General features: G+C 35.1%; 1 protein-coding gene across 3 annotated transcripts in view; it reads right to left on the bottom strand.

Annotated features, from left to right (window-relative positions):
* Window positions 1-25376, bottom strand: part of PPFIA2 (PTPRF interacting protein alpha 2) — a 462329-nt gene that overhangs the window by 64044 nt on the left and 372909 nt on the right. For all 3 annotated transcript variants that reach the window (XM_058568716.1, XM_058568715.1, XM_058568714.1), the window contains 5 exons: window positions 24348-24568; window positions 19477-19714; window positions 16089-16118; window positions 12775-12905; window positions 10624-10778 (listed from right to left, as the gene is read on the bottom strand). In XM_058568716.1, the coding sequence (XP_058424699.1) occupies window positions 10624-10778; window positions 12775-12905; window positions 16089-16118; window positions 19477-19714; window positions 24348-24568 (775 nt within the window). The remainder of the gene's footprint in view (window positions 1-10623; window positions 10779-12774; window positions 12906-16088; window positions 16119-19476; window positions 19715-24347; window positions 24569-25376) is intronic.

The raw sequence follows: 25376 nt of genomic DNA, 5'->3' as shown, positions 1-25376 counted from the left end.
TCTATTTTTTAATTTTTCATATGGAAAGTAACAGCAAATATCTGTGTAGTGGGTGATTTTTTTCAACATGAAAAATTTGAAATATTTCATATATAATGGGATAAATGACAGCTCAATGAGTAGAAACTCTGGTATGTGTCTTCACTTCCAAATTGAGAGAATGGAGAGGCGTTTGCTGACTGCTAAAAACTTTTCCTATCCTGCTTCTAGAACCCTCTTCTGCTCACCTGGCTGATTCCTATATCCTTCAGTATAAATCTCACTTCCAAAACTTCATACGTTCTGGCAGGTTTTGTTTTGTAAATTTTATAATAATACCTGGAAAGAATTCTAAGTCATTCTTCAAAAGACCCTGGTAAGAATTGTTTTTACCTGACAGATCACAAATAATAATTTGGTTTAGTGTCAGTTTTATTGGCTTTGGAATACATACAATGTATGTCACCTTGGAATGAAAGGAGGAAGAAAAAAATATGTTGGGCATCAAATACAGAGTTACACATTTTATAGTGCTCAAGATCCCTAAACATACAATTCATAAATTAGCTATTGTAACTGAAAAATGAGAACTTAATCCTGGGCTCTGTTTTCTCTTTGGTATTTACCATATCTGAAAAACATGAAGTCAAGGTAAATGAAAAATGCTCACTATTTTTAAGTGGATTAAGGTATATTTTTAAATGGAAGAAATTTAAACTCCAGCTAAGCTCAATATAGGTAGAAAGATTTAAGCTAATACTAACTCTTACAAAGACCACACAAGAAATTTCACCAATATATCAGCAAATAAGAACAATTAAAGACAAATTTTACTCTTCTGTCTCTGTAACGGACATTTCCTTACTTAACATTTGCAGGTCTTGATCAGGCATGGCTTTTCTAGCAGGATAAAATATCTTATCAAAGCCCCAGAGACAAATTTTGTTACTGTTTTTCATAATTTATTTTAGTGAAAAAAATTATAGGGGCTGGTCCGGTGGCATAGCAGTTAAATTTGCACGTTCTGCTTAGGCGGCCTGGGGTTCACCAGTTTGGATCCTGGGCATGGATCTATGGACCGCTCATCAAGCCATGCTGAGGCGGCATCCCACATAGAGCAACTAAAAGGATGTACAACTATGACATACAACTATCTACTGGGGCTTTGGGAAGTAAAAAGGAAAAAAGGAGGAAGATTGGCAACAGATGTTAGCTCAGGGCCAATCTTCCTCAAAAAAAAAATGTAATACTTGATACTACTAATTCTGGAGCATAGCTATAAATAAGTTAATCTCATAGTCTCATAACTCTATTACTGAACTAGATAATTATAAGAAAGTCTTCTTTGATTGAAAACACGTTGATTACCGTCTAGATCTTATTCAGAAATTCAGAGTTTGGGGATTGAAATTTATTTTATTCAATTATGCACATGTGCAATTAGTACTTAAAGAATTTTTTTATTATGACAGATTTTCATTGTTGGTGTCATTAGGAAAGTCATCCACTAGCTGACTAAAGTACTTTTGGGGATTATTTTTAAATGTGAGATTTTCCATTATGCACAGTGAGTGAATATTTTCATTTTATTCTTCTCATCGGTATACTTGTCTCACTGTACATCCTTAAATTATTATTCACAATCTGCAATTAACAATAAAATTGTTCTCTTGAAATGTAAATGGAAATGAATGATTCATTTAAAAGTTACAAAATTCTTGATCAGTCCAGATGGGAACATAGAGATTAATGAGGTAGACCCACTCAATAAAGAATGAGACATTTTCAACCATCACATGGTTGGATGAGCAAGGGTTTTTATTCTTCTGAGAAAAGAAGAACATCTAAATTACGATTTCAATTTTTTCAAGAACCCAATATGTTAATTAGAGAAAAAGAACATTTTTTTAAAAAATGAAAGCTCTGGAAGAGAAATAAAGAAAGCACTAGAAGAATTTTGTGAGACAAATCTAGACGCAGAAAATATAGATATTAGAATTTGCTTCTCATATATAAAAATAAAAAGCATGAGGAGCTTGGAAATACTCTGAGTACTTCAATATCTAATAAAGGATTTAATAAAGAACTGTGGCCACATCCTGTTTGAAAATGCCAATAGAAAATGACAGTTAAGGCCACTGTAGGTAAAATTATTTTTAAGCATCACAAGTAGGAATGTATCCTTACGCAGGATCAGAAGTCTAATTATGTGCATTTTTTCAGCCCTAACAATTAAAACATTTCTAGATGAGAAGAACATTCTCTCATAGAATTGACCCAGCTGCCTCATAAATCCCAGGTTCATCCTTCCACATACCTGACCAGCTAACTTGTAAGAGTGATCTCAGCCAAACTAGCTTATGAACACTTTTACTCTATGGATGATTATCTAAATCTGGTGAGAGTCTGCCTCATTTTTTTTCCAGGCATCGGCGGGCTCCTGTGTCTGTGTGGACTTTAGGAATATCTATTCATCTATACCAATATTTTGTTCACTAGTCATATGTGGCTATTGAGCACCGGAAATGGGCCTAGTCTAAATTAAGTGCTATAAGTATAAAATATGCACAGGATTTTGAAAACTTAGTACAAAAGAAAGAAAATAAGACATCTAATTAATAATCTTATATTGATTACATTTTGAAATGATAATATTTTTTATATTGGTTTAAATAAAATAAATTATTAAAATTAATCTCACCTGTCTCTTTTTACTTTTATTAATGTTGCTACTAGAAAATTAAAAATTACATATGTGACTCACATTTGTGGCTTGCATCATATTTCTTTTGGGCAGTGCTATATACTAGTGGTTCTCAACTGGAGACAGTACCAGTCCCCAGGGGGAATGTAAACATTTGTGTATTTACTGAGGTGAGGGGAGCACGTTTTTAGATGTCACAATGACTGTGAAGTGCAACTGATGTGTATTAGGTAGGGGACAAGAATTCCAAACATCCTTCAATGAGAAGAGAATCCTTTAGTTTGTCCTTCTTAAAATGGGAAGAGTGCCCCCGATGAGAAACAGTGGCCTGTGAAAGCTAGGGGTTACTCATTCTCCAGCAGGTCCATCAGGACTACGGACAGAGCATCATTAACTCCATCCATCTCACGGCATAAGGCGCTCAGGCATGGAAGGCTTGAATCCCATGATTCAGTGGATGCTCAGATAATAAATTGCTTATCACCTTATCAGTGGCCCCCTCGTGGTTGCACATGCAAAGTCCCAAGCCAAAATCCTTGCCCTCAATGAAGTTCTCTGGGCTATTTATCACTCAGGCACAGTTCCTTTTGTGAGGTCGTCAAGGACTTGGAATTGTTGGAGACAGGACCACTACTAGGGTGTGAGGGGCCCAGTCAAGTATATATTTTTTCCAGATCTCATTTTATTTAAACATTTTGAGTAACTCAAAATCAATGGGGCAACAATCTAGTGATCCCATCTCACATGCTACTATTTCAGCCAGCAGGAGTGAGTGATTCACTTGTCAGACGATCCTCCTGGAACCAGGGTCAGGCCACTGGCCCAGAACAACTCCATAAGTCTAAGTTTATGTGCTCCCCAGGGCATCTGGTCTACCCCAAGCATGGAGTAGAGAGTCAGGGAGCACCCTGAAGAGGAGAAACAGGGACCAAGGTCTACCTGGTTTGGTTGGATTAGATACTCTGCTTAGGAGGCACTCCTTCCCTGGCTGGTGCTAGGGTCTGACAGGTAACAGAAAACTTCAATGCTTCTAATGATTGGACCCACACAGGTCCAGGTCTTGGCTGAGGGTGTCCTGCCCAGATGGCATTGGCAGCCCCAGCTTCTCCCAGGCACCAGAGGGAAGGTCTTAGAGAATTTCAAGGAAGGTGTTGTGAAGTGTGAGGCTTTCCTAAGACCCAGGCTGAGGAATTTAAGGAAGGACCCTCACAAGCCCAGATGTATGGGGGCTACTGGTTGGAAATATCTGTTCATTTAGATTGTGAATGCAAATATCTCTGTGTCACCTGGGCTTTAGATTCCATTCAGGATAATTTATTTCATGTTGGATCTTGAAGTACAAGTCTGTAGGAATTTCTGACCAAAACACACATTGCAAGGTCTCTGCCTCTCCATTTGCCCAGCAGAGGTGCCTGTTATTGTACAAAAAAGGAGACCGGAAGGCCGGTCTTCCACAGCAAAAAGAGGAGCATTAGCATGGATGTTAGCTCAGGGCTGATCTTCCTCACAAAAAAAAAAAAAAAAAATAGGGAGCTCTAACTCCAGAGAAATTAAGACTATAATCTGCTGCTAATCGGTCGCTTCATCTTTCCTTCATTTGACCTCTCTTCAGTGTTAATCTCTACCATTCATTTTGTATTTAACCACACTTGAATTTATAAACGGTTACTTGTTTCATGTCTGTTAGTCTGATAGCTCTCTGGAGGATGCACCAAGGCACAGTGCCTGGCTCATAGAGTGTGTAATAAGTGCATTCACAATGGAAGCTAAAGACTGCTTTCTTCAAAGAAAGGCCCTTTCACCACGCAGAGCATGAGTCATCTCTAATTGATACTTTGTGGAACTTGTGTTATATCTGTTGGTTCCATAGCATCTAGGAACAATCTAAATTTTTGGGTAAAGGCCAGCACAGCCACTCAAACTTTATGTGTAGAAAGGTGCTTGCTAAATAATGCTGGTGCCACGTGGATGCTGTTTTTTTCGCTATGAAATTATTTTCTTCATTATGCTGATTATAGCAGGTCAATGAGTTCAGACAATTATAATACAATCTGGCAGATGATCATAAAGGAAAGGGAACAGCAAATTAGCATGCAAACAATCTCTTTGAAATATATTGCTTCTCAGATGCACTTAAAGAAAATTTGTAAATTACAAGTAGCTTTTATTTTTTTTACTCAATAATATACGCATTTTATATATCTGTAATTGGGGATTCTGTTTGCTCAAATTTAATATATTTTTCTCTTTTTATTGTTTTTTCACAGCTTTGCTGGATTTGGGTCTGTTTGATCAATTCTCCATTCTTGAAATTCTCTTTGTCTTTGATTTCTGTTCCCTCTGTTGCATTGCCTGACAATGGCCTCTTTTTTTGATCCTTACCATTCATTGTTAACACCAGCTAGGCTGGTCACATGTGTTCTGTTCTTTTCCTTTATAGTCATTAGAGCTCTTTGAAGACCTGGGAAGAATAAATGTATGCATGGCATACATTTATTGCCTAATATATTGACTTTACAGTCACACGAAACTTTGAAATTTTTCTTATAAAAAAATGCTCCCAAGAGCTATACTTTTAGAGTGGGATATTTTGGACCCTCCATATCTCAATTTTTGGGGATAGTCTTCAGGAATAACACTAATTTTTTCATTTGCGATTCCTATCCATATCAGTAACCCATAAATCAGATACCTGTGCTGTTGAAATATTCATGTCCAAGTGATAGCGGGATGTATTGACCAAGGACAGAATGAGTCCTAATCATGCCACTGGAAACCTTATCCAAGGTGGCATCACTCCACTCATTAGCACTATTAGGAAGGATTATTCAACCAGCGATAAATCCCACCTAATTTTTCCATCACCCGGGCCCCATGTTGACATCTTGTCCACAGGTATGTCATGGGTTGCAGCTCGCCCACTGCCTTTCCTGTTCTGTTACTGAGTAACTTTGTCAAAGAAACAAATGAGTGTTGCCTGGCACGGCTATTTTTAACAGTTTAATTTGCTTTGCTTCAAAATAGGTTAATGCCTTCAGATAAAATTAAAAGTCAAATCAGTCAGGATTCCAATTACTGACGCATAATCATGGATCTTGGGGTTCAGAACCCTGTTCCTATTTGTCTTGATAGGACAGACAATGTAGCAGGTAAAATTTTTCTGGGCCAGGAATACACTGAAGTTTTTGGTTTGTTTTATTTTAAATAAAAGGTTGTATACGTTTTAATAGAAGGTTACATAAGAGGTTGCATATGGTTGTATATGTTTTAATATGTATATTAAAAAATTGAAAGTTTCTTGATGCCAACAGCCATGCTTTAGCTATTTTCCTAAAGTCCACGGCTGGTACTGTGCACTCAACAGTGGCTCGACCTATGCTTGTTCACTCAAAGTGGGAAGAAATATATGACTTTAGATTATCTAGGTTTTTTCTTTTTTTCCTCAAAATCTCAACCCTGTTGGGCTTCAACGCCCTCTTGTTAATGCTTCTTTTTGAGTGAAATCTTTCTCTTCAAGTAAGCAGATAGAGGCAAAAATGAGAGTTTTTAGACAGCTCCACTTATTTGTATATTCTGTTCACACAAGGTAAACCTTTATTTTACTCATTTTATTTAAATTTTAAAACTATTAAACAAAAAAAATAATAAGGATTTTATAATTCCCCTTTTGGTCTGGGCAGTTTTTCTGATTATTGGTTTATTTGGGCTAGTGGCGTTCTTGACACTGTTCTTACGTGTCTATGTTATTCACTTATATCTATTATTTGTTATGGATACAACTTTTGTACCAAAATCTTTTAAAATCTGTTTTTAGGAGGAGGTCTCTTATTTCAGATATATTGCTTCTTCCTTAAGTTCACATCACTGTTAAGCAATTGTCAGTGTCTTACCTCCTCTTGAATCACTTTGATAATATCTAGCCTTCCTTGTCCTAACCAGTCTTCCATCTTGGTTAAGACTGAACTTGTTTCTGGAATTTTAGTATTAGTTTGTGTGGAAGTCAGGCTGTGGTAGGTTGTAAAGTGACTGACAGATGAGGAAGTAAAAATAGTAGTTGTGGACACTCACTTAAGCTTGGATATTAAGCATAGGGGAAAGATGAGTCAATACCTAGGGAAAATGGCAGGATCAAGTGAGGACTTTTAAAATATAGATTAGATTTGAGCATGTTTAAATATTAATGGAAATATCAGAGATGCACTGCATCTGGATGCATAAATCAGGGGAAAAAGGCTGTGGTCACTGGGCTGCTAAGTCTTAACAGGATGCTATTACATCCTGGATCTGTGCTCCAGGAAGTCAGCAGAAGTACTTATTGGCTCTGCTGTCTCCATGCTCCCAATAAGATTATCAACCTGTTTCTGCATCTTTTCATCTTGGGACTTGTAATGTAGAAAGAGAGCGAATGAAAAAAACAAAGAGAAAGAGAGAAAGAGAAACTAAAACCAGAGCCCCAAGTCTGCTAGAAGGAATACTTCCTCTGCTAAGACACCCTCCCCAAATTCATTGTGACCTTCAAGTAGACTTGGCTCTCATACATGTTTTATCTTTCCTGCATAGCACGTAAAGATTGAATTTGAATGCTTTAAATGGAAGAAAAATGCTCACTGATTCATTTTAGTCTACATCACTCCTCTTATTTTATACGCTGTGCATAACTTGATGCACCTAGTAGACGTTTTAGTTTGCAAATCCTGCTCCTACATTATAGGCAATAATACTTTGAACAAGAACTGTCAAACCCTCTGATAAGAGCAGAATGAATTTTCTAAAAGATACTTGAAAACTTGAAACCTCCTATTACTACCCAACTTTTCTCCATACTTTTGTGACTTGAGTGAGTAATCACCAACCATTTGGAAAACATGGTATAATAGACTTCTGAAATAAAATAATTTTGTTTGGTTTCTGTTACCTTTAAGCAAATGCTTTTCCATGTAATGCTTCCTTTGAGTTTTGGGGTTTCCATATTTATATTGCCTCTGCTAGTAAAACATTTGTAAAAATAGACAATATGTATATTGAGTTTGATTCTCTGTGCTTAGGGGTTATCAATGTAGTCACATCAACTGACCCCTCTTATCTGAAGTTTACCTTATTACTTAGCTTTTCAGATTGTTATATAAGGCAAACAACACCCTCTTTACAAATATTCTCTTCTGTGAGTTACTAAAAATTCCTCCATTGTTGTTTATAATTTCTGATGGAACCACGTGAGCATTCTCATAGTTTTATTTAGACAGTTTTCTTTCTCCACACCACATTTCATTTAAAGGCATCTATCATAGCTACTCTCAGGTTAACTTATGTTTCTCTGCCCTTATGAGCTAAACTCTTCAAATAAGAGTTCTAAATCTTAGGACATGGTCCAAAATTTCAAATTTGGTTCTTTGACACCATCTTCCCTCTACCTTCTTACTTTCCACGCCATCCTACCTTATCTTCTATTTCTATTTTTATTGGTAGAAGAAAAATATTGTCAGTGCTCCTGTGTCTGAATTTTCCAGATCAAGATATTGAAAACATAATCACTAGAGATGCTACCCTAATTTCTTCTGATGCATGTATCAGCAGCATGACATGGTAGCCCCTGGGTTTGATAAGTCTTCATGATCTTCCCCTCAAAACCTGGATACACCTTCCAGGACAAAAGGGGACCTGAGTCCACATCCCTCAACCAAAGTACCAGTGGTGCCATGGACCATTTTCTTCTGGTACAAATATGGTTTCCTGAAACCTATTTGTGTCTATATTTTCTTCTTATTTCTTCAAGTCTTATTTCCAATAAAGATCTTTTTTTTCTTAGTTTATCCACGAGATTTGATACAACCTCAATGTAGCTTCATATAGCTTCAGAGGTATAGATTTTTGCCCTTGTCTTCCTCACCAGTATTGCAGTCTTTACCAAGCTGCTGACTCGGGCTGTGTTTATACTCTCTCTCTGTTGTTCTATGGAGTAAAACAAAATTGCTCAGAATTCTGAAGTCTTCCCAAGTCTATGTGATCCCAAATAACCATTGCTAGTTTCTAACTTGGATGAAGTTGATAAGAATGTAATTGTAATTGATTCCCTTCTCATCTGTTCTGACATAGAGACTCATAGTCACTGAAAATGGGTAAGAAAGGCTAGGTTTCTAGAAGGCTGTTTAGTTTTCTGGACTTTAAATTTCATCTAGGATACTCCCATTTTGACAGACTATTGTTAGCAAAATTCTTAACGATTCAGTAATTCCTCATCAAAGTTAAATATAAAATAAAAATAGAAAAATCTAAGTGAAAAAGATAATTAAGTATATTTTAAAAGGGAAAAGTAAATTATAGAGCCTAAGATGAACATATATGTTGAAACAGGAATAAATAAAATGATTACTATGTTACCAAAATAAATATTTTAAAATGACTATCCAGGCTATTGTGAATTACACTATAATATATTGGAAATGACAATTTGGTAAGAATACAAATAGTTGTCAAATAAAATAAAACAAATTTTAAAACAACGTTTTGGCTTATACATTTTATATCCAAAAAATAACCATCTTCCTTCTTTCATTATGCAATGATATTTTTTATAACCTAAGGGGTTCTTCTCCTGAGAAACAGAAATCCAAAGAGGATTTAATTCTCCCGCTGAATAGCACTTAATCACACAGCTGGCTACACATCAATTTCCCATGGCTTCTGATGCTTTGTGTGGGTTTCACACTGTGGAAGCTGGAAAAGGCATTTTTGAATAATACTACAATCTGCAAACATAAATATTATTCTCAGAAATCCTTTTGGTGCCAGAGCAGGAGACTAAGCCTGGGGGTTGGGGCATGACTTGTGAATAGTCATTCCTTTATTTGAGAAACCAAAAGGGGTGCTAGGAAATTCTGGTATCCTTCTGTTCAGCACTTACCATTGGAGGTAAGAGCTAAATCCTTTCCCAATAATTTAACTCTAGTTCTAAGGTAAATAGAAGGAAAAGAGGGAAAAAAAGATGCAATCACTAATAACCAAGATGATTAAGAGAGATAGAAGAAAAAGCAAATATATAGAAAGACAACAACAAAAAATGTCAAGTATATCTATCATCATTTCAGGGAGTACATTTTACAGAGTCTTTTTGTTTCAGACGATTTTACATACATATATATGTCTCTATCTATAAATCTATGTTTATATATTTACCTAGGGTCATTTCAAATGTACTGATCCATACTTTTATTCAATTAGTCATTAATAATTAATAATCTCTATTACCGTATTCCTTCCTCCATCCTCCACCTACATGTAGTAGAGTTTGTTAGCAGAAAGCTGTGATAATTTTAAACAAAGAAACCCTGGCCTTGACATTTTATGCTTTATGTATTATAATGCTTTATTGTGATTTAAAAAATTCTTTTGGATTTTTCGTAGGCTTCTCAATTTTTTCAACAGAAAAGCTTTTAAATTCACAGAGAAATTTTTTTACACATTTTTTATACATATATATAAAGTGTATATAATTTATACACGTATATAGAGCATACTTTTTTTATACACATGTATAGAGTATACTTAATGGTTTTAAGCTGGTTTTGAAACATTGGCACTAGGATGACTATGTCAATTCTGCGAATTACTAAGACACTGTTTACTCATCAATAAATAAAGATGACAGTAATAACACTTGCCTCAGAGGGTCCTAGTGTCTATCACAGTTAGCATTAAATATATTCTAGCTATTGTTATTAACAGAGAAATCAAAAGGACTGAAAGTTTTACGATAGTCTTGTTAACTTTTGTCAAGCATTACTCAGCTAAATTGGATTTACAAAGCTGATTAAAATAAAAATCTTGTGAAGTAGGAAAAAGAAGAAATGAAAAGATGAGAAATGAAGTGAAATGAACAATCGATGGACACTCAGAAGTGACTAAAGCGAGCGGCAGTGGGAAGTCGAGCACAGGCCACTTACGGAGCTGTCCAAGTCGAGCCTTCTCTTTTTTACCAAACAGGCGTCCTATTGAAGACTTGATTCCTTTCTTCTTGGGGGCTTTGTGAAGAGAGTCTTGGCTGCTGTTGGCACTGCCAAGCCCGAGGCTTTCTGTCTCAAGGGAGGCAGATAAACTACTGCAAGACACAAAAGAGGGCAAACTGCTCATTTTGGTACAACACCCACAAGGTACACAGACTTGTTTCCTTTATAAAGGTACAAAAGGAAGAACAAGCAGACTTTGAATGTTATTTTCTCCCTTTCTTCCTGTCTTTATTCTTAAGCATGTTGAAGAGTGGTTTCCTCAGCCTTAGGGCCCTGAGCCTCCAAATTTTCTCTAGAAAAATTTCTTTTGGTTCCAAATTATTTTTTCCCTTATTTTTTGTACAATCTCAAACTAATCAATAAACATAGGTTGGCTTATTAACTGCATGTTAACCAACCTTCTATTGTTTAGTACTTGACTATTTACCTATTTCTGTCTTGGAGTTTATTTGTTTTTGTTATCTTAAATATAGTAACCTATGACAAGACATTTAATAATTTTTTTTTAAAATTTTATTTATTTATTTATTTTTACCCCAAAGCCCCAGTAGATAGCTGCATGTCATAGCTGCACATCCTTCCAGTCACTGCGTGTGGGACGTGGCCTCAGCATGGCTGGAGAAGCGGTGCGTCGGTGCGCGCCCGGGATCCAAACCCGGGCCGCCGGCAGCGGAGTGGGCGCACCCAACCGCTAAGCCACGAGGCCGGCCCAAGACATTTAAATATAACCCATAATGAAGTTTAAGAGGCTACTGTAGCCCCTGGTTTTACTGGATTTTCCTCTAGCTGTCTTTGTCTCTCTCAGTTTTGGAGTCTAATTCATTTAGTTTTAAATCATCTGGGTGGATTTAGAAGCAACAAATCTTATACCCTAGTGATTGCTGGATATTTTTTCTTCTGGTTCTCAGGTACAGGATAAGGTGAAATGATTTCCAGGCAGTTGGTCTAAGCTCCATTCCTGGTCAACATATTTGATACTGTATTAATAGGAGAGGTTCAATAGATATTTCTACATTTTTTTTCTACAGCTGTTAATTTGACAATACTGTAATGAATTATTTAACTTTACTTATTCATCCTAATTAATCTGAGTTCACATTCGCTAAACTCCAGAGCAATAGCTTTTCATATGTTACAATATAATTCACTCTTTTTTCGCAAATTGAAGGAAGTATGTATTTTGAAGCTGGAGTAACTGTGTTTTTTTTCCACATTAGAAATTAAAAATAAGCAAAATAAATAGAATTAAATGTCTGACAGCACAGAAAGCTGTTTTCAAATATACACATACTATCTAGAAGATAGATTCTTACTTAAAGTATTAATTACTAAGTCATTACGTTTGGTTGCATTATGTGTCCAGAGATGCTGCAACTGATAAGACAGTAAAAGGACACACATTGAAGATGTAAATTGCATGCTTAGATTTATTTATGTCATTAATTATTATAGAGATCCGCGTGCAATTTTTCAAGCAGATGGAAAGGACAGTATGAAAAGCTGCTATGACAAGTGGGATATTTCCCCATATAAACTTACCTTTTCCTTTAATATTTTGGCAAAGGTGCTTTTCTCCTTTCTAGAACTTTCTGCCTGAGGAGCTGTTACAGCTGGCAGTGCTAGCACCATAGGGAGGTGTACATACCTGTCTGCTAAAAGTACATGAGGCACAATTATGGACTTTTTAGACCCTACTTACCTCTACGCTATAAACCAAATTTATAGTCTTGTCCTAGAATCCCTTTATTTTTTTGTTACTATTCCTAATAAGTCCTTTCTCTAGCCTGACTCCATTTTAATAGGAAATATCGGCTAAAAATAGAAGAGCTATTCTCATCAATACTGGCTAGTAACAAGACAAAAAATATACAGTTAATTTTAAAACTAAAATTTTCTCAGAATATGGAAATTTGTTTTTTTCACAAGTGATATTGGGGAGAGAGAGCAGGACAATGCCCTAATAGAGAATTATAGCTCAAATCAAGTTTTCATATAAATTTTTAAGCAGTCTCTTTGACAACACTGAAAGGGAGAGGAATATTTGCGGAAGGAGAGCACAGAATGTGCAGTGTGCTGAGAGAGCTATACCTTCGGGCCTCATTGTGGTAGGAAGAAGGGAGGGTGTGGGTCATCCTGATGGCTCTAGGGGTAGGGGGAGGAGAAGTTTCACATTTAATTGTTGCTTTATCCTCCCGACCATCTTCCTCCACCACTGCGATCTAGAATCAAAAACAATACATTCAGATGAACTCTTTCTAAATTTCAAATGAAAGTGATGGAAATAGAGAATCATTAAAGCAAAGCTATTTGAGTAATTCTAATACAAAAACAAAACAAAAAACTTGGGGCACATAAGTCTTACATATACAAATTCTCATTATTAAAGAGTGTGGAGATCATAACTGTTTAAAAGTGAAGACACTCCAGCTAAAAAATGGACCCACTACACAAAAATGTTAAAAGTTAATAAACACCATAGATCAATATCCAGGGACTATGAAAAAGCTATCCTGGAATCCATTTCAATATAACAGAAGTAAATGCTTTACAGAAAGTTACTGAACATACATTTCAACTAATTCATTAAAAAATATGCTTAGTCAGGTTATCATAACATGGACATCTTTTAAGTAGGAGATTTTTGAGATAAGAAGAGAAGTTGGCAAAATATAACTTTATCAGATACAGTGTTTTAGATTAGGCTAATGAAATGTGTTCCAAGATTTTTATAAAACAAGTTGCAGTTTATAAGAAAAAAAAACCTTTCTGTTTAAAGTGAGAATAATAAAAGGTAAGAACATAATTCTTGCAAATTGTTTCATTTCACTACCTCTCACAGGAAAATTGAAAAAAGCATACAAAACACCAGAAGAAGATGGGATAGAAGGGATATCTTTAAAGAATTTATTTCAGAATCTAGAACAATTTAGGATACCATAAATTTTGTCAGAGATAGAGATATAGAACTCTATTTAAATAAGACTTTTCAACAATCAAGTTAATTGTAGAGAGACTTTTTTACAACAATGCAGGATTTTTTTTCATAACATCACTGTGCATTAAAATACATATATATAGAGAGAAAGATTGTGAAACGCATAGCTAAAAGATATATGGTTCTGGAAGTTCTGATGAAAAAAAGTTCTCAGTATGGTTACAGGAAAAATGTTAAAGCTGTGTTCTCATATGGCATCTATACAGCATCTTGCTTGTTTCTACATTAAGCTATTATGCATAAATGGGTTCATATATGATAAAGACCTCATGCATTGGGAAACTTAATGAAATTGTCTGGGCTCTTGTCATCCAAGCCTGGGTTACTTTTAACAGTTTAGGCAGGTGTCTTAATAGGATTTCCTTTCTCCATTTCAACTAGCCTAGTGCCACCAGAAGAATCTTTTTCAAGAACTGCTTTCAGCATGATGTCAATACTATAGAAAACTCTTTCTAAATTCAAATCTCATCTAAACTCATAAAGCGTGTTTCCAAACTCTTCCTAATAAGTATTCATGTCTTCACAGTTTCCTGATCTAACTATGGTTGTTTTCCATGACTATTTCTGCTAAGCCTGATCATTTCTACTTCCAGATTTTTTTCCTGAAACACCCTCCTATAAAATACCCTCCTCTCTTCACACCGCCAGTCAAACTATGCCAACTCAAATATCAGCTCTTAAAAATGTCATCCACAGACCGTTCCTTGGAAGAATACTTAGAACTCACATTATATAAATAAAGTGGAGGAGAAAGGCTTCAGAATCAGAGAAGGATTTGAATCCTGGTTTCTCTTACTTGTTGAATAAGGTGCTAATTACTTACTCACTCTAAGATTTAATTTCCTCATCAATAAAATGGAAGTGATAATACTTATTTTAACCTGTTTTTTTTGAAGTGTAAAGGAAATCATGCATGTAACTCCTTACTCTGATATATAACAATTTTTAGTTTGTGGTCTTCTTTCCATGACCTACCTTTCTACCAATCATCTCTTAACTCCCTGAATTCCCTGAGGCTGCATTTTTGTACAGAATCTTCTTTTGTGACTTTTTTTTCCCTCATACCCACTGAACTTCTTTTATATGATCTACTCAGATGTCTTTCTATATTGCCAGTATCATCCTTTGAAGTGGTGGAGAAAGTCAAAGACAAATAATAAGAACATTATGCATGGTAAATTTGACAGTTGAGAATCAACTCATACTATCAAGGAGAAGATGCTATAGAAAGACAGATGATGGCTCAGGAAAAGAAGAATTCCTTCAGTCTAAGCCGTGTAAGCATAATATAGATTCCCTTAACTAAAAAGAAAAAAAGTTCTCTGGTTCCAGAAGTGTTTGGGCATAGGCTGACTACCACATCATGAAAGATGCTGAAAAGTATTTATGCACTGGATAATAGGTTGAATCTTTGAAATCTTTCCTATCTAATATCCTTTGGGTCTGAGCTCTGCTGTTCTCAATTATCTAACAAGATGTCATTTTGTGAATGAGAGCTGAAGTCCATTTTATTTCCCATATCCAATATTTATTCTATTGATATCATACCAAATAGGAAAGCAGTGTATTAACTATATTTTCAAATTTTCTGTATTCTTGATGCTCTAGCATCTGGGGCTATGCTGACCCAGGAGAGGATGCCCCTCCCAGGGCTAGCTAATTCTTAGAGAGAGTAAAACACTTCCCTGGAGTGCACCTTCCATATGCAAACTGACCAGTCTGGACCAGTACCCTAAACCATCTTTTCCATTTGGCTCTTGTCCTCCAGGAGGCAATATTCCTCTGCCTTCATCATCCCAGGCCAGGTATTACACAACTAGAGATAACCCCTGTACCCTAGATCCCACTGAAATTATTCAAACTCCTGAGCCTGCTTACCCTGCCTTGCCTTGCCTTTCCCATAAAAACCAAAATAAAGGCTCCTGCCCATGCTTTCCCCTACTCTTTCTGCCTCCACACCCACCCTGGTGCTTCCCCTTGGCCCTACATAGCATGATGTGCCCCATCCTCTTTGGAAACATAACAAGCTGCCTCTTTATTGGCAGTTGTCTTCTGATCTGTTGGTGTCACATACCTGAATAATAGTAAAACCTACATTTTAAAACAAGCAGCATTGTTCTAGTATTGACAGTAAACTATTTGATTTTACCAACTTAGTCTAAATATTCTGTGGAAAACCAGGATATTTAGTCCTCATAATATAATCATTACCTTAGAAAGCATAAACAATTTTATTTTGAGGCATTTTCTCTTATGATCATATTTAAACGATTCAATAAAACTTAAATACTTTTAATATTTATTTTTTATGTTAATGAAGTGCTTGAACTAGAGGGAATATAATTTTACAGCTTTCATAGAAAAAACAATATTCAACTAGTAACCATATAAAAGATATTTACAATACCTTTCTCCGATGTTTCCTTAGATCACTTGGCTGTGATTGGCAATAATAAAAACAACATAAAACAGATCTAATTAATGATTACCATTTGACAATGTTACAAGTTTAAATAATATCTATAACCTGGCTATCTTTTTTTTTTCATTCTATTCTTTTCTAAATAAATGTCTTTTAACCATTATGAAAACACTCATCCTGAGAGTTACTTTAGAGAGGGAACTTCCTAGATGGTATGGGCGGGGGGGTGCATGTCTTCATGATGGGGTCATGTGTACATCGATGAGATATGAGACATGGACCCTAGGGAATATAAAGCACACATGGAGTGAGCTAGCCAGAAATAAATATGGGACTATATCCTCCTAAGAAAATACAGATGAGAATGAAGAAGATTATGTGTAAACAAAGACTCAATGCAAGTATACAGAGTTTATAAACACTCTCTTTTGCCCTGTCTGTGCAGAGCCTTGGGCCTCCTTTGGCACGTACGCTGTTCCTGAGGGCTCTCCGACTCCCTGGCATCCTAACAAAGCCCCTATTCCCAAATGCCGGGAGCTCTGGCCTCAGTATTATTACATGTTTCTGGGGCTGCTATTTTCTTGTCCATGCCCCTTACAGAATTAAAAAAAAATAGTTAATTCTTTATGATTCCAGATGAACCGTATTCACTTAATATCTCTGTTAATTTTTCTTACATAAGTCAAAAGATTTTTCTTAAACTATTCCATTACACTTTACATTTTTGTTGCTATTGGAAAATGGGTTGATTTACTCCATTCAATATTGTAATTAGATATGGCTAGCATGTTATTTATGTTTATGGATTTGTAGTGAGGTAAAAGTAAATACAAGTATGCTTTATTATCAGGACAAATAAAGATGTTAGCAAAACACATAAACATATACAATACAAATGAATACAATATTTTTTCAATCTCAGCTTTTCTGTTCCTAAAATTTCTAATTTTCCTCTAAATATTCAAACATGACTTATATCCAACAAAATTATTTTTCCTCCAATATTTTCTATAGTTATAAGAATTTGATTAGAAAGTTTTATTAGGTGATAAGGACTTCTGGATTTCATTTCTTGTTTTTCTCAGTCAGATATTGAATATTTTAAATACTTTTTTACCCTCAGGAAATGCTCTAAATATTTTTTAAGTACTCTAATTATAGTGTAATTGTGTTCATTTACCACTGATTTATTTATGAGTAACTGCTCAAGAAAACGCATGAAAGCAGAGGCATCCTTTTCACAGATACATAAACATCACATCTAAATCATTGTACATATGTTATTTTATTATTATAAAAATAATAACACTGTCAAGGATTATGATACTAATGTTTATGAAAATACTTAAAACAACATAGTATTTTGTTGTAAAAATGTAAGGAAATAATAGCAGTACAAAAATAACCAAAGTTTCTTTGCCTTGAATGCTGACTAAATTATGCTCTGTGGACAAGATTCTTACTGTAGCTTTGATATAAGTAGGTCATCAATATATGTAGCATATGTTACATATGCAGAAACTAAGCCAGGGATAATATCATTTTTAGTTAATAAAATCAGATGGATGGTTGTTAGATTTCAAAAATAAGCAGATCATAACGTAGCTCAGTATATTGGGTTAGTATATCTGAGTACATTGGCTAAAAGTTTGTGCTGTATCTGGTGGGGTCAGTTCTGGTTAGCTGGCCTTTGTTTGGACTGCCATTGTCCGTGCTGTCTATTCTAAAAATATTTCTAATATTAAGTCTAGAAATGAGCACAGAATAGAGGACTCAATGGCTTAAGGAGGTAAACGTTTCCTTTATTTTTTTAATTTCACCATTTCTCTTGTATGTAGACTTTATTGAATAGAAGTCTCATAATTGTAAAGAGATTGAATAGGAGAAATATTGCCTCATCATGTAAATAATTTTCTGTTTCAATTCTCAATTACAAAATTAAAGAAAAAGATACATAAATCTATATCTATAATAAAAATTTTGAGAAGATAAAATAAAAGAAATTAATTATTTAGAAGGTAGTTTTCCCCCAGAGGTGCGAGTATGCACATATATGTGCATTTATATAATTAATTCTAATAAATATAATTTTTACAATTTTTTAGTCACAATACACTTTATTGCAACATATTTATCTAGAGATGCATTTAGAAATGAATTAAACTTCTTTGTACAGATATTATACACACATACACACACACACATATACAGGCATTGTGACACTTTTTATAGCAGCTTCACAATTTTCTGACCAGAAATTCTCTCTATATTTCATATTCTTCTGTAGTATGATTATCTCCTCGAATTGTTATATTTGTGCTAGATTTTACAGTGTATAAACTATTATTTGACCTATTTGCATTTTAATTAATCTCTATTCCCTAACTTGCATTTTTTATTGGAATTTTATTATTTTAATAATATAGTTTTAGTATTCATTACAAAAGCATAGAATTTTACCTCCATAAACAGTTCAGAATATTTAAATCTTCATATTGTTGTCATTTCAACATATTTCCAGGTAATCACGGAAAAAAAGGAACAGCACACGGTTTTGAGTTAGCAAATTTGAAGAAAAATCCAGCTCCATTTACTAGCTGTGCTGAGCAAGGGCAATTTACTCACACTCTCAAGGCTCAGTTACCTCTACTCTCTATTATGATAATGCCTCAGACTATCAAATGTCATCATGAGAATTAAATGACTAAACATCATGGCATTCAGTAGTCATGCCAACCATATTTTCCAGAGGTTTTCCTGTATTATTTTTAGCAAAGGGTACTTTGATTTTCTCTCACTTATGTTCAAGGTACTTCCTAATTTAGGTTTCCAATTTTTAATCCTAAATATAAAGATAAATGAAATAAAGAATAAAGAAGGGTGAAAATATTGACATGAAAATCTAAAACAAAATTGGGAAATTGCTGCTATTGTTTTTAATGGCTCTTCTTATTAAAATTACATGATATTATAAAAGTAGAACATTCTATGTTGGTGCATTGAAACAATTAAATAATTTTTGCAATTTATTGTGTTAAAAGAAACCCACCTACTCCCATTTACTTCATCAAGATATCATCAGTAAAAATGCACTTCGTGGTTTAAGTTATTCAGATTTCCGATGTGATATTTAGACTCCTGTTCTTCCATTGACTTATTATGGGACCATGAGAAAGTTACGCCTATGCAGGCTACATTTCCTCATCTCACAATACGATTAATAATTGCACCTACCACATAGGGATGTGGTAAAAAAAGAAAAAGAAACAATAAGACACACAGAAAGTCCTGAGACTAGAATAAAGACCCAATAAGTTTCAGCTAATTCACCATCAATCCTAACGAGGGCAAAGGTTCTCTGGCCACACCATACCAGTGTCATGACTCCCATCCGGTCCATTTCCCTGGCGGGACTTCGCGGGGTGAGCTTCGGCGTTGAGTGTCCACTGGGGGGAGATGAACTGGCCAGTGAAGAAGCTGTAACCGAGGCAGTGATGGAGGTACCTGGGTGCACCCTCGCCAAATTCAGGCCTTCCAGGCTCACACTAGCCACTCTATTCTCGATTTCTTCCGCACGTAACTCTGTCGATTCTTTTTCTTCTTGAATTAGCCTGAAAGGTACAGTTTAATTTTGATCTATTATATACTGCTCTAATGGTAACTGGAATTCACATAGTGAATCAATATAAAACTACTCTGTGAGCATTTTATATCAAATCTAGTATTTCCATCTTTTTCTCTCTAGGCAAGATAACTTTCACTAAATTCCAGGACTTTCTTGCTGAAATTTAGAAAATCTTTCTTTTCAAATGATACATAATTCCTCTCCGCTTTTCTGTACTATACCACTTGCTAACACTCTTTTAAAACCTTGCCTGCCTAATTTCTGCCACTAATTCTAATCTTACATTTGAACTCAGGCGTCAATAAGTGAGACTTTTAGAGACTCAGATTCCAACGAAGTTATTGAATCTTACTTCCTATCCACTGAAAAAGAATAATTGATAAATCTTCAATAAATGGTCATTTACAATTATCATTTGGCCAAACAAAATCCTGAGTCTTTTTTGACATTTATATCTACTTAGGCAAGTTACTTTTAAACAAGCAGCAGGCAATTAATAATGTGGGGATAGATAGATAGATAGATAATGAAATTAAAAAAAAAACTGTTGTTATAAATGCTTTTGAGAATACAAAGCACTAGACATTACACTTTTTCCTTAAATAAAGAGAAGCTTTAAGAATATGTATAGGGCCGGCCCCATGGCTTAGCGGTTAAGTGCACGTGCTCCGTTACTGGTGGCCCGGGTTTGGATCCCGGGTGTGCACCACGCACCGCTTCTCCGGCCATGCTGAGGCCATGTCCCACATACAGCAACTAGAAGGATGTGCAACTATGACATACAACTATCTACTGGGGCTTTGGGGAAAACAAAAAAAAAAGGAGGAGGATTGGCAACAGATGTTAGCTCAGAGTCGGTCTTCCTCAGCAAAAAGAGGAGGATTAGCATGGATGTTAGCTCAGGGCTGATCTTCCTCACAAAATAAATAAATAAATAAATAAAACTGTTAAAAAAAAAAGAATATGTATAAATTAGTTATTACAAAGGCACAAAGAATAAAGAACTTTAGCTGGGTTGTGTAAACTTTCTAAGTTGAATCTATACACATTTTCCATATTGTTATAATGAAACTGTGTACCAGTATAGTTTGTTTGAAAAAAGGGGTCAGAAACCTCTCCTATTTTCCTCTTAACTACAAATGGTTTATTGTGATCTCCTATGATATATAATCCTTAACTTCAAAGTTATGATCATTGCAGTTTTCTTTTCATGTATTCACTTTGGAAGACAGTTTGGCAGTTTCTTACAAAACTAAACATACTCTTATCATATAATCCAGTAATCGTGCTCCTTGATGTTTACCCACAGGAGTTGAAAACTTACGTCCATGCAAAAACCTGCACATAGATGTTTATAGCAGCTTTATTCATAATTGCCAAAACTTGGAAGCAACCAAGATGCCCTTCAGTAGGTGAATGGATAAACAAACTGTGGTACATCCAGACAATGGAATATTATTCAGTGCTAAAAAGAAGTGAGCTATCAAGCCATGAAAAGACATGGAGGAACATTAAATGCATATGACTAAGTGAAAGAAACCAATATGAAAAGGCTATATATTGTATGATTCCAACTATATGACATTCTGGAAAAGGCAAAACTATGAAGACAGTAAAAAGATCAGTGGTTGCCAGGAGTTGGGAGGCGAGAGGGATGAATAGGCAGAACACAGTGGATTTTTAGGACAGTGAAAATATTCTGTATGATACCATAATGACGGGTCCATGTCGTTATACATTTTTCCAAATCCATAAAATGTACAACACCAAGAGCAAACCTTAATGTAAACTCTGGACTTTGGTCAATTATGATATGTCAATGTAGGTTCATCAATTGTAACAAATGTACTACTGTGGTGGAGGATGTTGATAATGGGGGAGGCGGTGCACGTGTGGGGCCAGGGTATATGGGAACTCTCTGTACCTTCCCCTCAATTTTGCTGTGAACTGCTCTAAAGAAAAAGTCAATAAAAATATTGAGGCACATTTACTCCTAATTATAATTTTTCACTTACACAAAGAATATGAATTCTGTTACTTTGGAGTTTATTTTCATGGGTGCATTTTAACTTTACCCCAAATCAGAGACCCAAAGGAAGGCTTAATCAACTAGTATATTACAACATCATTAATGCTTTAAACACATTCTAATGAAAAAAACAGCCACTTCCTCAAAAAAAAGGAATTTTATGCTTTTAAAATGCCTGGTGGAAAATTATTCCTTCAGAAAAATTTTCTGGTGAGAGACAATATGGTTGTGCTATACAAAGAAATTTTAATTATGAACTCTAGGTATTCCATTAATTGTAAAGGAGAGTCTAACCTAAAAGAACAAGTTGAGTAAGAGGCAGACGGATGTTTACTCAAACAGGAAATCCAGTGTTACTTAGATCTTCTGTTTATTTGGAAAAATATATGACAATCCGTTGATCTTTCAAATCCTGGTGTAAAAACGGAAAGCTAAGAAAACAGCAACAAAATAGAGTCCCTTGAGAATATCCCAACATGTTGGGGAGGGATTCCCTATAGGAATCATACAGAAGGATGAAAGAATAAATAAGACTACAGAAGTAAAGCAGGCAAAATAGTAGCTGACTGTAGATGAACAGATTAATGAACATTGCAGTGGCAAATGAGTTTAAAGTCATTTGATCTCTCCCTTTGAGAGAATAAAGAAGCCAGAAAACAGGTATTTTTTCAATGGTTAATTTAGTTCATGAAAGAAGAAAAATCTTAAGCAGAGATAAATTCTGGTTGGTGTTAGCAGATCACTACAGTTTTTATCAAGGTGCCTATTCCTTTTGAATGCTATTACATATTTGAATTTTATGTAGTTCTTCATTTCTTACAAACCAGCAACTGTATTTATCTACATTACGGGGGACAGTGAGGAAAAATATTGAGGGACAGTAGTTTGAATATGTTATTTGGGTATCAACTTCATTCATCTAGACCAAGATTGTTACTAGTAATTTCTACTCTAATGTAACAAAACTAAATGTCCCTGGAGGGACATAGGTTGTTATTGAGGGTGTGTATATATATTTTTGGCAAAAACAAATATCACAAGGATATATATTTGATTTCAAATTTATTCAGTGAGTTAAGCCATGAGCTGCACAGCATCAGAAAATGTTATTCAGTTTGAATTACTCTTCTATATTATTTTTTCTATTTATGGTAATCAAGTATTTATGAACCACTGTCTATTTATTAAGTAAAGTGCTAAGATCTGGAAATAAAACCGTGAGGCGATACATTTCTTGCTCTTATATAACTTGCAGTCAGTCTAGTGAAGATAAAGAACTTAAGGACAATAAAGTGACCTGAAGAACAGAAGCGATGGTGGAGTTGTTCATGGTGAGTCAAGAGTAAAGGAGGTGAAGTGTTAGGGTAGAATGCCGTGGGTTGAGGAGAATGTTCCAGAAGAAAGGAACAGCAATAACAAAGGAGAGAGCAAGGGAACATTTGAAGAACTGAAAGTCACGTATAAAGGGACACAGAGCTGGACAGGTGAATGGCAAGAGAAGGTCAAGACAGGTGGGGCATTGCAGACCATATGAAGGATTTTGATCTTTATCTTAAGAGCAATTGAAGAGTTTGAAAATGGGAAATTACATAAGCACATTTGGGTTTTAAAAACTCCACTCTGCCTGCAGTGTTGGTTGGATTAGATTGGGAACCCAAACACTATAAACAAACCAGATGGAAACTACTGTTGGTATCCAGATGAGAAACTATTACCATGTGTGATAGGGTGATGACGGTATGGAACCAGGTAGATTTGAATCATATTAGGAAGCCAACAGATTTAGCTAGAGCCAGAAAGAACAAATAAAATCATTGTTCAAAATAGTAAAACACTGTTTATTAATTGAAAAAACAGGTCAAGAATAGTTTCCTGATGTTTGAAAAAAAACAAATCCACCCGACACAGTTGGGTCTTTCACGGGGATTAGTCAAGGTAATGATAGAAAAAGACTGAATATCAGTGGGATTCAAGAAAGTATGTATTAAGCTAAAATTGAAATTATCATAGTGACAATATTTCCCAATATTTGAAATGTTAACTTGTACCATGTCAAGTCTACAATGTTATCTGCTCTTTGGAAACCATCTATTATCCACTGGGTGGTGATAGTACATTTTTTCATATCCAGTCTGAAATAATTCAGTCATAGTTAATTTCACTCCGGTGTCTAACTAAGTACTTTTAAGGAGCTGGCTGCACATTAATTTGCATGCTATTTAGTACCTTTACTTCAGTGTTAAATGTACCTTGAAGACACCTATTGCCAAAAATGTCATTTAAATAGCAAATTTTAATTTAAAAAGTGCTTTAAAATTCATCGATTTTATCTTTACCTCATTCTTTTATATTGCCTTAATATCATTAGTTTGTATACGTCCCTTACAAAGGCTGTCTTGATTTTATACAGATCATATACAGATATCCTAGGAATCTTGTGAAAATGCACATTCTGACTCAGTAGGTGTGGGGTGAGGTCTGCAATTCCACAGTTCTAACAAGGTGATGCCACCGCTTCTGATCTGATGATCACATTTTTAGTATCAAAGTCTTCTAATCTTTTGAAACCATCAGTAATAATTGAACTCACCTGATTTCTTTGTTGATGGCATCCAATTGTTCCTGAAGCATCATGGCTAGAGTCTGGGCATCAGAATGACCACTTGGAGAGAGAAGATCCATTGAGCTAAATATTGTTTCTCTGTCGTCATCATCAATATCAGACATTTCCGTGTCACTTTCAAAAGGGTGGCTACTTAGCACTCCAATTTGTTGAGTTCTATTCCACTCATGATCCCCAAGAGATTTCACCTGAATGGTAAATGAACAATTATAGTATTTATCATATTGCTCATTTTCAAAGCACTATTCTGAGAAACAACAACCAAAAAGCACACATGCTTTTACAGCTACCTGGCAAAAGCAGAAGTGATTATTAACATTTTAATTTATTGGTTCAATAAAATACTTCCTTGGCATCTTAAGTAATGGCAGGTATTAATTGTCAGCATAAATATCAAGATTTTAATAAGGAATAAAGATAATAAACTTCTGCATGATTTCCAGTTCAACCCCAATTCAAAGTAACAATTACTTTAAAGCATTTATATTTGCAACATATTTCCTTGTTTCCAAATATAATGATCTCTATTCACTTGTACTCAAGCATTCCCATTTCTTATACTAATTAGTCTTACCTACACTTGCTTATCATAGGCTGAGACTACAAATATTATCACACAACATATTATACAAGTATTCTCTCAATACTCATTTACACAGATGCTAACAATTTATTATTAAAAATATTGCATAGTAAGTTAATTTCATCTCCACTGCTCTGGTCACTTAAACGCCTCCTTGACTTTTTAAGCCCAAGGCATGCTATTTTACATGGCTATGATTTTTTAACTAATATAATAAATCCTCCCTGTGAACGAAGTCCTGAGTAAGCAATAGACTAGTGTTTTTCAAGCTGTGATCTGAATGTAGGAGATGGTTGGGAATAAGAGAGAGGTCCTAGAGTTTTCTGCTTTTAAAAAAATTGGTTTCCATTCTTGTGATAATGTAAAATGACTTTTGGGGGGACCACATGATATTGCCCTGAGGAGTTACTTAA

The sequence above is a fragment of the Diceros bicornis genome, chromosome 25, assembly GCF_020826845.1.
Source record: "Diceros bicornis minor isolate mBicDic1 chromosome 25, mDicBic1.mat.cur, whole genome shotgun sequence".
NCBI lineage: Eukaryota > Metazoa > Chordata > Mammalia > Perissodactyla > Rhinocerotidae > Diceros > Diceros bicornis.
The sequence above is the reverse complement of the archived record's forward strand: the minus strand, read 5'-3'. Positions and strand labels throughout refer to the sequence as shown.